Raw genomic sequence first — 16,990 nt, forward strand, 5'->3', positions numbered from 1 at the left:
ATTCAAATTTTTGATGCAAAAATTGTCATAATTTTTATTGTCATAAAAATTGCACCGTACACAGAACTATGGCAGCAAAGGTGTCCAGTGCGTCCCCTCACCAGGGAATTTCTCTAGTTTTAATTTAAGGCTGCTGCCTGACAAAATATTTGATCCGAATGAATATCAATGCAAAACTATAGAACACTGGAAAAGGGGCAAATGTATTTCCACTGTACTGTATAACACAAAATAAAATGTTCTAACATTCAAATGTTTGATGACTGGAATGGACACAGAACACTATAATACACTTGTATCTGTTTCTCTTTCATTATTAATGTGAATATTTATTGCACTATGACTGAAAAAGTGCAATGATATAAATACAGGGTTGGCTTATAAAACTAAAGCAAATAAGAAGGTTTTGGTCATATTAACCAATCAGATGTTAGATTTTAGCTACAGTGTTACCTGTGCAGATTAGGAAGGCATTTTCTTGCCATGGAGAATGACTGAGCTTTGCAGTGCACAAAAAAAACAAAAAATAGGCTGCCAACATGTTAATACTTTTTTCAATAATGTAAAACTCACTAGTGTTCTTTTAGATACACATAAGAAATTCTTTATGGTATGAACGGATACAGTATGCTCATCCTTCAATGCCCATAGCAACTTATACCTCTTTAAAGTCGCTGAGCTTCAAAGCCCCAACTTGGGTGTCTTTGATGTCCTCCCTCCCCCACCCCTATTTTTCCACTCTCCTCCAACACCTCCCAATCTTTCCCTCCTGCGAAGACTACTTTTTCTCTTGTTCCCATCCTGAAACAGACCTCATTATCCACCTGGATTTAGCAACATTTCCCAGTCAGTGTTTTGTTATCTCCCAAAACTTCCACCAATTGGCTACAAATCACTTTCATATCCCTGGCTTATTGTTCTGATTATTTGTGTACCTTTGTCATACCTATGATTAGAATGGTTTTTGGTAGTTCTACTGACTAGCAGTGCATTTGTATCTACCTGATTCCTTATATCATGACCTGTATTCTGAAATGCTTAAAAAAACATTTATTAAAAGTGGAAAAAAAACTAGGCTGTCTACAGTTTTGTTATAATTTTTGCTCTTTCACTTGGATGGGATAACTATACGGTTCATGTTACAAGACCAAAAGGAGCTCAGTATAGAGTTCTACAGTGTTATTACTGGACCGCCATCAGTAGCTGTAGCTGAAGCAGTTGGACACAAAGCACGTTGAGTTAACGACTATTTGTTAAAGATGTGGAGGTAGGATTGGATAAAAAAAAGGGGAATATTGTGAAGTGCACATGTTTTAGAATAAAACCTAATAGTGGAATTTCTGAATTGTAATGCTTGGGTTACATTTTTATATGAATGCATTAGTTATTGGTGTCTTATTTCAGGTCTTTTTGGCTATTACATTTTATGACAAACTGACTTTAGACCACACTGTATTGTAGAGCCAAGATACACACAAAATGTTAATGGTGTGATAGGTTCATATGGTTCTATATGGTAAGCTTTAACTGTTCTGTGATCATTTTGCAGAAGTGTGTATTGCCTTTTTAAAATGAAAAGTGCTATGACTTATTAGCAGAGGAAGAAATTATATAATGCTATATATAACCAAAGAGTAATTAAAGGTTCTAGAACTGCTAGAGTGACTAATGCAAGGCTTTCTCTCAACCTAGTTATTAAAGACAAACATTTGTTGCTGTTATTTTAGAAATGAAGGCATTTTTCTATAAATGTTTGTAAAGCCTTCATCTCCTACACTGTTCTCCCTGCAGTGCCTATTACATAGATATTTAAGCTGGGCAGAGCTATGTACGGCACCTGCTTCACATCTGTGCCGACAATGTGAAGCAATGTCATTGTGTAAGTTTTCCAAAGCAGATGAGTGATTACCACTGTTGGTATTTTATGTCTTCATTAGTATTACTGCTGCCTCATACCAGTATGTACTAAATGAAGTTGTGAAATACATACCTCTAATGCCGCGTACACACGAGCGGACTTTTCGACCGGACTGGTCCGACGGACCGAGTGCGGCGGACAATCCGACCGTGTGTGGGCTTCATCGGACCTGCAGCGGACTTTTTCGGTCGAAAATCTGACAGACCTTAGATTTGGAACATGTTTCAAATCTTTCCGGCGGACTCGAGTCCGGTCGAAAAGTCTGTTCGTCTGTATGCTAAATCGGGGCTAGGGCAGCTATTGGCTACTGGCTATCAACTTCCTTATTTTAGTCCGGTCGTACGTCATCACGTACGAATCCGTCGGACTTTGGTGTGATCATGTTTAGGCAAGTCCGTTTGTTCAGAAAGTCCATCAAAAGTCCTTCGGATAGACCATCGGACCAGTCCGGTCGAAAAGTGCGCTCGTGTGTACGCAACATAAGAACGTACTGCTATAGGTTTCCTCTAGGGCTAGTCTCGTGGTTTCAGCTGTAAAGTAAGTTCAGTGATAATGCAGAGCCACTGACGGCCTATCCTATGCCAGTTTGACTGACACCATATGGCCCCTTTCACACGGGCAGTCCACCCGACGGACTCCGCTTTGCTCAGCGGACGATCGATCCATTGATTCCCGCTGAGCAGGTGGATGACAGGTCCATCTCCGCTCACTGTGCTGAGACGGACCTGTCAGAGCCCTGCTCTCCTCTATGGGGAGATCAGATGAAAACAGACCGCCAGACGGATGGAAGATAGGGTTTCCATCCATCTGGATTTTTCGGACAGGATCGGATAGCAGCGGGTATCAGCGGACACACCGGTGACAACCGCTGCTCTATACAGGTGAATGGAGTGTCCAATCAGGTCCGCCTAAAAAACTGACAGGCGGACCTAATCTGAAATCCCGTGTGAAAGGGGCCTATAAGTAATAGACACCTGCACCAGCATCAGAAAGAAAGCTAAGAGCATCATTTTATTCTCCTTAAAGCAGGACTAAACCCTTCTTTTACTTTCAGCCAAAGGAAGCTGCCATCCTATGCCCCGTACACACTATGAGAAAATTGAGAGAATGATCAGCCAGTTTTCCTCGGTGTTTCACAGCAAGTCGGAACGAAGGATAGAAATATTGTACAAACATTTTCATAAGACAAAGCCTTTTTTTTTTGGTTATTTGTTGTTTCTGATCATGCACAGTCTTTTGTAGCTGATATTTCTCCTACGAAAATTGTATGGAAACCGTACACATTAAACGAAAATTGTTCGTAGGAGAAAAATTCTGGAGTTTGTCCCTTTGGAAAATTTAGTTCGGAAGGTCGGAATCTGCTTTTGAAAGTTGTGAAAACCATCAGAAGATCGTATGATCGTTCCTCGAACTGCCATGAAGCTGTACATGTGATCAGTTATGATGCCAGCCATTTGATAGTTTGGTTGAGAGCATAAGCAAATGGGACAGCTATATTTTTAAAACTGTTAAATTGATGGGTTTAGTTCCGCTCTAAGGGCTAGTTCCCACCACATGCATTCCAGTGCTTTTTTTTCTCCATCCAAAATGCATAGAAAGTATGTCAGGTAGGTTGTTTTTTTAATGGCATAGTTCACACTAGTGCTTGCAGTTCCAGAAAAAAAAAAAAAGTAGAACATGTTGCATTTTTCTTGCACAGAACTGAACTGGAATGCGGTAAAATGCATTAAAGACGCACTGGGCCCCAGTGCAGTGAAAATAAATAAATAAAAAATCTGGAACGCATCAAAAATGCGTAAGCAGAAACTCATCCGGAACAGATCTGGAGGACAGTTTTGTGGTGTGAACTGGCACTAAGACAGATAAGTGTTTTGTGACTTCAGCTTTGAACTATTGGGATAGGGCAGGATGACCGTAAAAGACAATTCTGAAGAATAAAAACAATATTTTTTACATTCTGCTCCAAAACATATCCAAAAAAAAAAATCGAATTTATTCATCAATTTAGGCTATATGTATTCTGCTACATATTTTTGGTAAAAAAAAATCCATAAAAGCGTATATTGATTGGTTTGCACAAAAGTTATAGTGTCTACAAACTATGGGATACGTTTATGGAATTATTTTTTTACTAATAATGGTGGCGATCAGCGACTTATAGCGGGAATGCATTATTGCAGCGGGCAAGTCGGACACCGAACTGACACTTTTTTGGAAACGAGCGACACTAATACAGTGATCAATGCTAAAAATATGCACTGTCACTGTACGAATAACACTGGCTGGAAAGGGGTTAATATCAGGGGCAATCTAAGGGTTAACCATGTTCCTAAAATGTGTTTTCCAACTGGGAGGGGGGGGGGGTTGCTTTTACTAGTGGAAGGCATGGATCAGTGTTTCTGCTCTATAGGAACACTGGATCCATGCCTTCGGTACTGACAGAACGACAATCTGCCTTGTTTACATTGGCAGACTGCCGTTCTACCTGTGTACAGAACGATCAGTAGGTACCGGTGTTCTGTCAAATTAGCCATTTGTCAGAAACTCCAACCACCTCACTTCCGGTTTCTTTAAACCATCAGTAATTGGAGATTTCGACGAATTGCTGTTTAGACACAACACCTTTGTCCTCTTTACCTGCTGTGGTATCAAAACAGTGAAATCTTCCTGTACCCGACTGTATTCTGTTGCCGGTGTTGTGTTTACTCCTGTTGTCAAGGAGACCTGTTCTGTGAGAGCGGAAAGCAGCTGGTGATTACAGGAGGTGGCATCTGCCGGCCGCTGTGCGGGCCACACGACATGGCCTGGCGGGCCGGATTCAGCCCGCGGGCCTTGTGTTTGCCACCTGTGATCTAGTACAAATAATTGGTCACCAATTTATTTTTTCAGGGGAAAAGATTCCCTTTTTGTTTATAAGTATGGAGTACCCTCTAAACAAGAGGACTGTTTTCCTTTCTTGGTCAATGCTTTTACACTTAAATCAAAAAAATGTTCTCACACATTGAAAGATTTTCCATAATTCAATCTAAAAGGTAAATTTTAAGTTTCTATGGCCAAGGTACTCTTTAGCCACTGTTTGATCTGTAGTTGTCATGATGCTGCACACGTGATCGGCTATGACACCAACCATTTGATGGCTTAACAGTTTTCTTGAGAACGAACATAAGCAGATTTAGTAACTGTGAAAATTATCGTTCAAAGCATGTGTTGAATGTATCTGTTTTGGGAAACCATCAGGCTGGGTTCACACATGTCCAGTGCGAATTGTATGTCTGTTTTCACTGCAAAGAAAAAAGCATTTGTTCAGCGGTTCAGGTGTGTTTTTGATGCAGTTCTGATGCGAATTTGCATGGCTCAGGACAGGATTTTTGTCACAGTGTTATTTCAGTGCTGGTAATACATAGTAGATAAAGAGTGCCAACTCCTGTAGTAAAAGAGAAATCCATGCTGAAATTATGAACTGAATCCTGAACACATGTGCGATACAGAGGCGTTCCCATAGAACTCAATGGGCCTAAAATTTGTACCTGAACAGCACCACAGTGCTCAGAAAAGGGACCACATATATGTAACTCACCACATATATGTAGACAGCTTCAATCAATGTTATTTCACATATCATGCCAATAGGATGCAGTTCAAAACACATTCAATTCGCATATATGTGAATCAAGCCTAAATTTGATGGGTTTTAGTTATCTTCTAAGTTACTATAGAAAGGGTTTACAATTAATGACAATTTAAAATTATCCCAACAAAACCATATAGTAATGGGGCGTACACACGGTCGGACTTTTCGGCTACAAAAGTCCGACGGACGCCGACGGACCAAATCCGGCGGACAATCCGATCATATGTGGGCTTCCCTGGACTTTCAGCTGACTTTTCCAGCTGCAAATCTGAGGGACTCTGCCAGACCCAGAAATCCGCTCATCTGTATGCTAGTCCGACGGACAAAAACCGACGCTAGGGCAGCTATTGGCTACCGGCTATCAACTTCCTTATTTTAGTCCAGTGTACGTCATCACGTACGAATCCGGCGGACTTTGGTGTGATCGTGTGTAGGCAAGTCCATTCGTTAGAAAGTCCGCCAAAAGTCCATTGAAAGTCTGTCGAAAGTCTGTCATACAGGCTGTCGGACTTTTGTAGCTGAAAAGTCCGACCGTGTGTACGCCCCATTACGATTGTCCTGAGTCGTGTAGTTTAATTCAAATATTACCAGCTTTGTCTACCTTAGCAAAAGAAAATGGCAAAGAACCCAGAACATGAGCTAAATGCTAACGTGAATTCAGTCATCTGGATGTTTTGGCCATGCCTGGAGCATTTGGCCACATCTGAATGTTATTGGATAATGATGAAATTCAAGGAGGAAATAAAATAATTGTAGCCATAACTCCAACAGAATAACACAGCTGTGAAAAGGGGCTCTCCTCTCTCTTAGTTCATCGGCGAGTGTGTTCCAATTTCCATTCAGAATCTGAACTTGTTGTTTTCATGGAAGATTTACATAAAAAGTACTCCTAATATCCATGGCTGAAGCAGAAAATTGCTTTCAGAAAAACAGCATGGAGTTCTAGCGGTTGCCTTCGGTCAGGATGTAGACAGGAAAGTTACTAAATTTGGTTGTTCCATTAATTTGGTAGTTTCCGTATTTCTATATGATTTTGTTTCATTTATTATGCAAGGAAATCTCATCAAAGAGCTATTTATCTCAGTGCCCCGCCACCCATTACATGAAAAACATCCAGGAGCTTTAATGCGCCAGCAATGAAATTCATTTTGCATTATATATTAATAAGTACTTGCAGAAAGGCCAAGAGTTCCCAAGTTCTTAACTGAGACTACCAATAAAACTATAACTAAATCTAAGTCTTACATCAGTTTTACATTTAAGTACACTTTAAAAAAAAACTCTTTCTTCCACCTGTTTAAGATCAGAACAACTAGAAATGCTTGCTATGGACAAGGTCCCTATTTCATTGAGATTATAATAATATATTATAATGTGTGTGTGTGTAAGCATATGTGTGTGTGTGTGTGTGTGTATATATATTATATATATATGTGTGTGTGTGTGTGTTTAAGACTTTGTAAAATTAAAAAAGAATGTATAACCCTTTAGGTCTTGGATTCTCCTTGTTCCCAGAGCCCTACTCCATGCACTGCACGAATAATGGCCAACAAGTGTGAAAGAGCTGTGTGCAGTTAGGAATAAATAGCTCCATAAAATTAGGCTGTACCGGTACTATAAACCAGTGGTTCTGAATATATACTTGACCAAGAGACGGCAATAATTTGTATAGTGTCCAATTCCTTAATTAAGCAATAGAATTAGAATTAAAAAAAACAATTGTTGGTTTCTGCATTAAGAGCTATTGTCTTTTTTGTGCAGACGCAATTGAAAATACAAATGAATGGGCTACACAACTGATGGTGCAGTCCTTTTCATGGCACGGTACTATGAAAAGTGAAGCCAATTCTCTGCTGAGCATGCGTGAACCATGTGTTCCAATGGGCTGTATTTACACTGGCTCTTGGCAGCTGCGGACTGGAATCAAGGCATAGCAGATCACAACTTTGACTTCATGGGCCCTTGGAGGTCTACTATACTATATATTACAAACTGATTTATATAACAGAACCTTTAAACAGTATTTATGAATATATACAGTGGGGAAAATAATTATTTGATACTCTGCAGATTTTGTACATTTGCTCACTTACAAAGAAATGGTCTATCATTTTCATCATAAGTGTATTTTAAATGATAGAGACAGAATATCAACCGAAAATCCAGAAAAAACACACAATACAAATGTTATAAATTAAATTGCAGTTCAGTGAGTAAATTATTTGATCCCCAAACAAAACATGACTTAGTACTTGGTGGAGAAACCCTTGTTGGCAAGCACAGAGGTAAGACGTTTCTTGTAGTTGGTTACCTGGTTTCTACACATCTCAGGAGGGATTTTGGTCCACTCTTCTTTACAGATCTTCTCTAAATCCTTAAGATTTTTTGGCTGTCGCTTGGCAACTCAAAGTTTCAGCTCCCTCCATAGATTTTCTATAGGATTAAGGCCTGGAGACTGGCTAGGCCATGACCTTAATGTGCTTCTTCTTGAAGCCACTCCTTTGTTGCCTTGGTGGTATGTTTTGGGTCATTGTCATGCTGGAAGACCCATCCACGACCCATCTTTAGTGTTCTGGTTGAGAGAAGCAGGTTCTCATCCAAGATTTTACAATACATGGCCCCATCCATTGGCCCCTCAATGTGGCAAAGTCGGCCTGTACCTTTAGCATAGAAACAGCCCCAAAGCACAATGTTTCCACCTCTGTGCTTGACTGTAGCGATGGTGTTCATAGGGTCAGTCAGCATTTTTCTTCCTCCACACATGGTGAGTTGAGTTAATGGCAAAGAGCTCAATTTAGGTCTCATTTGACCACAGCACTTTCTCCCAATCCTTCTCTGAATCATTTAGATATTCACTGGCAAACTTCAGACAGGCCTATACATGTGCCTTCTTGAGGAGGGGGAACTTACGGGCGCTGCAGGATTTCAATCCATGGTGGCGTATTGTGTTATCAATGGTTTGTTTGGAGACTGTGGTCTCAACTGCTTTGCGATCATTCACAAGCTCCTTCTTTGTAGTTCTTGGCTGATCCCTCACTTTTCTCATGATCATCCTTACCCCATGAGGTGAATTCTTGCATGGAGCTTCGGGCAGAGGACGATTGATTGTTATTTTGTATTTCTTCTATTTGTGAATAATCACTCCCACAGTTGTCTCCTTCTCACAATGCTTCTCGTAGCCCATTCCAGCCTTGTGCAGGTCTACAATCTTGTCCCTAACATCCTTTAACAGCTCTTTGGTCTTGCCCATGATGGCGAGGTTTGAATTGAAGAAAAAGATTCTGTGGGCAGGCCTCTTTTATACACATAACGACTTGTTGTTAGGAGCACCTTCTAAAATTGACAGGACTAATCTTTGTACCACATGAGCACATACAGTCTGTTGGAACCAGAATTACTGTTGGTAGGATAGGGGGATCAAATACTTATTTTACTCACTGAACTGCAACTCAATTTATAATATTTGTTTTGTGTTTTTTCTGTATTTTTGGTTTATATTCTGTCTCTATCATTTAAAATACACCAATAATAACAATTATGGATCCTTCATTTCTTTTGTAAGTGGGCAAACTAACAAAATCTGCAGGGATCAAATAATTCTTTTTCCCTCTGTTAACTTTTGGAAGATTACCATAAGAGAAAATAATAGGGTTATGAAGCAGCTAATGCTCTAAACACACAATAATCTTATGGCGATTGTCACTTTGTTGTCTTCTCTAGTTTATACTGGTATTCTATATAACACAAAAATGTAATAACTTAGCACAGCAAACATGCTCAAATGTTTCCATCCATACAGGTGTAGGCTGCATGCAAAGATGTGAATTTCCCTAGCAGCTTTTTTTTACATGTGTTTTGTAGTTTTTTTGTTTAGGGTATAGTGGTTCTCAAAAAATAATTCAGAGCAGGACATTCTTAAAAGTGAGTATAATTTACACCAACGTGCAAGCACTTTATCCAATGTAGTTCTGTACAAGCATTCCCCCTCCTGCCTTGCCCTTTAAAGCACACATCATCTCAATAAATATAATTAGGGTCAGGGCAATACAAATGAAACAGCTTTTGTGTCCCCCGATTTATATCTCAATAAAGCTCTGGAGAATATTTAAAAAAAAAAGCTTCTGAAATGGAATAGTTTTCCCATTGTAAATATGATTAATGCACAATCAGTTTTGCAACTTCTCTTTTTATTCTGGCAATATTCAGTTAACTATCTTCTGTTTAATGTCCTCTGTACCTTCTTCTTTGCAGTCATGGTTTCTCTTTAACAGCTGAAAGGTTACCTCATCCTGTCCATAGCATATTTCCACACCATAGAAACCTCACCCGAGAATTTGAAACACCCAGTCCAATTAATTTGCCACTTAATCAAGCATTTTCCAAAGATGCAACCTCTAGGCACCATGAGGTAGTGAGATATTTATACACCTATTCAAAGAATGGCGTCACCGTTATTTGTGCACACCTTGGTTAGAAGGTCCCTAGAGATCAACTCAAAATCCTGAGACTTAGCACTTTAAAACAGCTTTGATATCTTTATATACACTGATCAGCCATAACATTATGACCACTGACAGGTAAAGTGGATAGCATTGATTATCTCATCACAATGACATCTGAAAGTGCGTGGAATATCTTAGGCAGCAAGTGAACATGTTGTCCCTGAAGCTGAAAGCAGAAAAAATGGGCAAGCATAAGGATTTGAGGGTTAAATTGTAATAGCTGAATGTCTGGGTCATAGCAGGTCCAAAACTGCAGCTCTTGTGGGACATTACCGTAGTGGTCAGACCCACCAAAAAGTGGTCCAAGGAAGGAAAAGAGGCAAAGTGACAACAAGGTTATGTGTAGCCAAAGCTCACTAATGCACGTGGGCAGCAAAGGCTGGCCCGTGTAGTCTGATCCAATAGAAAAAACTCCCCTTTGCTCTGTCAGTCCCGAAGTATGTGTGAGAGCCAATCTCCTCCCTGCCCCTCCCCTCATGCCTGTGTAATTCTATTCCCTGCAGCTGCTCCAGTGCTTGTAAAGTAAAGAAACATGTATTAATTACTTTGATCCTGTTTTGGGTCCCTGTTCAGTACAGTGTGTATGTTTTCCTAAAATTATAATGCTAAATACCAGAGTCTTGCTGTGCAGGCACGTGACCTTCTTTTGCTAGCTTGCATTCATCAGAAAGAAATCTCAGCCCCTCCCACTGTACTTACTGACTTGGGAAGGGAAGCAGAGGGAGGTCATATGAAAGGACAGCAGAGCTGAGCATACCTTCGGGCGAGGTGTTACCCCACATGAATGGGTGCAGATAGACCCTGCCCACAAGTGCATTGCAATTTATTGTGTATGGGGCTGCATAGATGCAGACCGGTCAGGGTGCCTATGCTGACCTAAGTCCATACCCAAAAGTGCCTACAATGGGCAGGCGAGCATTAGAACTGGACTACGGAGCAATGAAAGAAGGTGGCCTGGTCTGATGAGTCGGTTTCATGTGGATGACCAGGTGTGTGTGTGTGTGTGCGCTGCTTACCTGGGGAAGAGATGGCACCAGGATGCAGGATGGGGAAAAAGGCAAGCCGATGAAGGCAGTGATCTGCTACTAAAGGTTTGGTTCCAGATACCAAAGCATGCCTTCAGATGTCAGTGGAGTCCATGCCTCTACAGGTCAGGGCTGTTTTGGCAGCAAAAGGGGAACCTACTCAATGTTAGCTGGGTGGTCATAAAGTTATGGCTGATTGGTGTATATACGTATATACAGTATACACAATATTACCAAAAAGTATTGGGACACCTGCCTTTATACGCACACGAACTTTAATGGCATCCCAGTCTTAGTCCGTAGGGTTCAGTATTGAGTTGGCCCACACTTTGCAGCTATAACAGCTTCAACTCTTCTGGGGAGGCTGTCCAGAAGGTTTAGGAATGTGTCTATGGGAATGTTTGACCATTCTTGTGAGGTCAGGCACTAATGTGGACGAGAAGGGCTGGCTCACAGTCTCCGCTCTAATTCATCTCAAAGGTATTCTATCGGGTTGAGGTCAGCACTCTGTGCTGGCTAGTCAAGTTCCTCCACCCCAAACTCACTTATCCATGTCTTTATGGACCTTGCTTTGTTCACTGGTCCAAATCATTTGGTGGAGGGGGATTATGTTGTGGGGTTGTTTTTCAGGGGTTGGGCTTGGCCCCTTACTTCTAGTGAAGGGAACTCTTGAGGCGTCAGCATACCAAGACATTTTGGACAATTTCATGCACCCAGCTTTGTGGGAACAGTTTGGGGATGGCCCCTTTCTGTTCCAACATGACTGCACACCAGTGCACAAAGCAAGGTCCATAAAGACATGGATGAGCGAGTTTGGGGTGGAGGAAGTTGACTGGGCTGCAGAGAGTGCTGACCTCAACCCAACAGAACACCTTTGGGATGAATTAGAGCGGAGACTGCGAGCCAGGCCTTCTCATCCACATCAGTGCCTGATCTCACAAATGCGCTTCTGGAAGAATGGTCAAACATTCCCATAGACACACTCCTAAACCTTGTGGACAGCCTTCCCAGAAGAGTTGAAGCTGTTATAGCTGCAAATTGTGGGCCAACTCAATATTGAACCCTACGGACTAAGACTGGGATGCCATTAAAGTTCATGTGCGTGTAAAGGCAGGTGTCCTAATACTTTTGGTAATATAGTGTATATTAGGTTGTGGGAAAATGCCGCTGAGAAGCATGAAAATCACAATTGAAAGAATTAGTTTTTTTCTATGTTGCCATCAAAATGGATAAAAAAGATCCTCTCCCTGTTTTTTTTTTTTATTTGCCATTGGCTTGTGTCTTCCATGGCAGTGCCCAACTTCCCATGTCTGTTTTTGGCAACAGCTTGGCTGCTAGTCAAAAAAGGCCACTAGTCATGGCTAGTATTCACTAACAAGCCCCCCACCCTCCCCGCCAATGCAATTCATAGCAAAGCTCAAGTTCTCTGAATTTCTCAAAGTTTTCCCAGTTTTTTTTGTTTTTTTTTAACATTCTGCTAAAAAATGTGTGAATCAGTACTGTTTGGACCTTGAAGAAGGGGAAACACCCCGAAAGCTTGTCCTGAAAAATTGTATGTTAGTACTCAGTACTCAATTTTATCTGTCACAATTGCACTAATACGGCTACAATCACATTAAGTATCAAAGTATTCCCCAAACCTCATGGGAATCAAACAGAGGTAGATTCACTTATTGCTAGTTATGAGCACACTCGATTTCCAGCAGATCATCAGGTCTTTTGCAGTGCCTGCAGTGTTTATAAAGGGACAAAGCATGGGGAAATGTGCATGCATTGCAGAGATGTACTGGAAAGTTTTTTGTCTCTTTAATTTTGCCCAAACATAATTGTCTGCATACTATGAGCCACAGGCAACTTGAACAGAACGCCAGTCAGATTCCAGCTGTCATTTTGAATGCAAACATAAAGAAATGTATATCTAACATTTGATTGATTACTGAGACCACATCATTATTTGTCCTTTTCTACATTATTTATAAATCAGCTAGTAAAATAACCATGGCATTCTGTCTTTCATTTAGGTCAAACATTAGGGGAACAGTACACCTGAGGCTTCATAAACCAATATTCAACATACCCTGCCCAGGAAGCTGTTAAGGAATATTATGAGGAGGTATTATAGATTCCTTATTGTTGCTGGCCTAGTGTGACATTGTATTTATTCCCGGAGGCCTGTAACTAAATACATATTCTCTTTAGAGCTGCAGCCCTCAATTACACAGCACATCTCATGATCCACACCCTCCATTGTCCCTGTATTTAAGAGGAATAATGGAAGCACTGACCTACATTGCGTTTCTTATTATCAATGGAGATGAAGCGTATGCAGGGATTATCGGTGATGTACTTGGCTGCCCAGGGGACGTCAATCTGTGTGCCAGCTTCATAAAAGAGTCCCAGGGCATAACGGGAGGAGTAGCTCACAGTTTCCAGTTGCCGCCGCTGGTTTTCATTAATTACTGAAAGAAGATTTAAAAAAAGAAATATTGTCAACATTCAACACTCAAGCTGTCACTGGGCTACATTTCCTATGAGTCTCAGCCAGTTCAAAGTTAAATAATAATAAAAGCAAATAAACACCCTTTTATCCAATTTTGGCTTTATTCAACTGTATTCATTGTATTTTTAAATACTGCCAGAATAATTACCTGAAGTCTCAATTTATAATCGCGTTCATCTCTCAAGCCAATTATTTTTTTTTTTTTATTGAAAGAAAAAACAAAAAAAAAAAAACATAGAATCCATTTAATACACAGTGTTTCAGCAAACTGGTTCCATTTGCAACCCTAACTGAATGGCATTTAGTTTGCTAAAGCACTGAGCATGAATTGCCATTTCTCCAATAAAGTACTTGTTTTTACTGTTTTCTAATTCTATGTTGCATTTCAATGCTGCTGAACTTCTGTGGGCTCTTTGCAGCCTATTCCTATCTACAAGCATATTGCTCCAGAAATGGCTGCAAGGCATTTCTTGGGGTGGGTTTCCTGATGTTGATAACAGTGGACCATGTCTGTGCAATGTATGTTGTAATGGCCACTTGTGTCCATCGAAAGCTCATGCGCAGCCGCATAGGTGGAAGGCAAGGACAGACTGTTGTCACCCTGTACCAGTAAGTTACATCCAGTTCAACCAATAGAAAAGTGCTTAAAGATGGACCTTAAAGTGTCACTAAACACACATCATAAATGCTGTATTACACGCTGTTCATACTCACTCAGGCACTATGAGGTTTGTTTTCTGTATTCTGCAAAAAAAAAAAAAAAAGCCTGGTTCATCCTACAGCTCTCTATCTCCACTTTCTGTTCATGTCCCCAATTCAGCTAGGGATTTTGCAGATGTGGTGGCAACTCTGCACATGCTCAGTTTTTAGTGAGTTTATATGCCGAGCATTTTCTCCCCATCACATCTCAGCTGCCCATATAGCAGACTATGGAGTCACACATGTAGATGTATACACAGTGGTAAATGACACTCCCTCCCTCCTCCTCTATGCCTACTAACCAGCTAAACACAATGGGGGCGGAACATGTATACTAACCACTAGAGGACCAGCCACCGCAGTTATACTGCGGCAGGTTTGCTCCCCTGGGCAAGCTGTCGTAGCTTTACGTCTGCTGCTTTAAGACCACTGCGGCATGACAACAGAGCTGATGCACATGCCCGGCGGCCGCGATGTCTGCCGGGCACCCGCAATCACTCCTGAGAGAGACAGAACGGAGATCTGTCAATGATTTCTGTCAGGAGAGAGGAGACAGATCTCCTGTTCATACGAAGTATGAACAGCGATCTGTCTTCTCCTCCAGGCAGTCCAACCCCCCCCCCAGTTAGAATCACTCCCTAGGAGACACATTTAACACCTTGATCGCCCCCTAGTGTTTTGTCGCAGTCCTGCAAAAAATCACAGATCACCGCCATTACTAGTAAAAAAAAAAAAAAAAAAAAATAATAATAAAAATGCCATACATAGATCCCCTATTTTGTATACGCTATAACTTCAATTTACGCTTACTGCGATTTTTTTTTTCATCAAAAATATGTAGAATACATGTCAGCCTAAACTGAGGAAGAAATTTATTTTTTTTATATTTTTTTGGGGAGGATATTATAGAAAAAGTAAAAAATATTGCTTTTTTTTTTTCAAAATTGACGCTTTTTTTGTTTATAGCGCAAAAAATAAAAAACGCAGAGGTGATCAAATACCACCAAAAGAAAGCTCTATTTGTGGGGGAAAAAAGGACTTAAACTTTGTTTGGGTACATTGTCGCATGGCCACGCAATTGTCAGTTAAAACGGTGCAGTGCTGTATCGCAAAAAATGGCCTAGTCATTAAGGGGCAAATCCTTCCGGGGCTTAAGTGGTTAATGGTGGATTCACCTCCCTCTTATTCTAAGATGCAGGCTGGAGGGGCATGGCAAAACCTGTGACTGGCAGAAATCTGCCCCACCATGTTATTTTCACAAAATAATAGATTTGATTTCAAATATATATTTTGTATGCCAATTAAAACAGTTGATTGATATTATTTATTTTTAATCTGTATTCCAAAGGCAGAATTTTCTTTTTTTTGAACATGTGACCAGCAGCCGAGGACAAGAAGCTCCTCCTGCTTAAATTTCCCTGCAGACAGGCTGGGAAAGAGCTGGGTCATGTGACAGCTGTATATCCATTAGGAAAAAAAGGTATTTGGATGTTTTTTTTATTACAATGCCATCATCCACATACAGAAATAGAATGGGTAATGACAATTAACTGCTTGCCGACCGCCGGCTGTCAATTGACGGCCAGGCGGCGCAGCTCTCATTGTGGGAGGGCGTCATCTGATGCCCTTGCTTTCCCGGCCCACTAGGGGGCGCGCGCGTTGCAATCACACACGCCTGCCGTGTCATTGGGGACACAGTGCGCGTGCCAGGCGGCCATGATGACCGCCGGGCACCCGCGATTGCCCGGTAACCGAGCAGGACCGTGGATTTGTGTGTGTAAACACACAAATCCAGGTCCTGTCAGAGGAGAAGAGACCGATGGAGTGTTCTCAGTACAGAGGAACACCGATCGGTCTCCTCCCCTTGTGAATCCCCTCCCCCTACAGTTAGAATCACTCCCTAGGAACATAATTAACCCCTCGATCACCCCCTAGTGTTAACCTCTTCCCTACCAGTCACATTTATACAGTAATCAATGCATTTTTATAGAACGGATCGCTGTATAAATGTGAATGGTCCCAAAAGCGTTCGATATGTCCGCCGCAATATCGCAGTCATGACAAAAATCGCAGATCGCCACCATTACTAGTAAAAAAAAAAATAATAAAAATGCTATAAATCTATCCCCTATTTTGTAGACTCTATAACTTTTGCGCAAACCAATCAATATACGCTTATTGCGATTTTTTTTTACCAAAAATATGTAGAAGAATACATATCGGCCTAAACTGAGGAAAACATTTTTTTAAAGAAAAAAAAATTGGATATTTATTATAGCAAAAAGTAAAAAATATTGTGTTTTTCTTTCAAACTTGTCACTCTTCTTTTGTTTATAGCGCAAAAAATAAAAATTGCAAATACCACCAAAAGAAAGTTCTATTTGTGGGGAAAAAATGATAACAATTTCATTTTTGTACAGTGTTGCATGACTGCGCAATTGTCATTCAAAGTGTGACAGCGCTGAAAGCTGAAAAATGGCCTGGGCAGGAAGGGGGTGAAAATGCACTGTATTGAGGTGGTTAAACAGTGTGTGTTTAGTATCACTTTAATGGCAGGATTACCTGGCATTATGTTAATGAAAGATAATGAAAGATGCAGATAAATTAAATAATAATAAATATAACTTTTAAAATTACATGAACATTTTAATCTTTTTATGAGGTTCAAGAGATTGGGTTTAAATAAACTTTAAGGCTAAGTTTACATTTGGGAAG

At 40.7% G+C, this 16,990-nt stretch overlaps 1 protein-coding gene across 5 annotated transcripts in view; it reads right to left on the minus strand.

Moving 5' to 3' along the window:
* Positions 1–16,990, minus strand: part of RNLS (renalase, FAD dependent amine oxidase) — a 252,672-nt gene that overhangs the window by 42,336 nt on the left and 193,346 nt on the right. For all 5 annotated transcript variants that reach the window (XM_073596350.1, XM_073596351.1, XM_073596352.1 and 2 more), the window contains exon 5: positions 13,362–13,535. In XM_073596350.1, coding sequence (XP_073452451.1) covers positions 13,362–13,535 — 174 coding nt within the window. The remainder of the gene's footprint in view (positions 1–13,361; positions 13,536–16,990) is intronic.

This window comes from Aquarana catesbeiana, linkage group LG08, assembly GCF_042186555.1.
Source record: "Aquarana catesbeiana isolate 2022-GZ linkage group LG08, ASM4218655v1, whole genome shotgun sequence".
NCBI classification, from domain to species: Eukaryota; Metazoa; Chordata; class Amphibia; order Anura; family Ranidae; genus Aquarana; species Aquarana catesbeiana.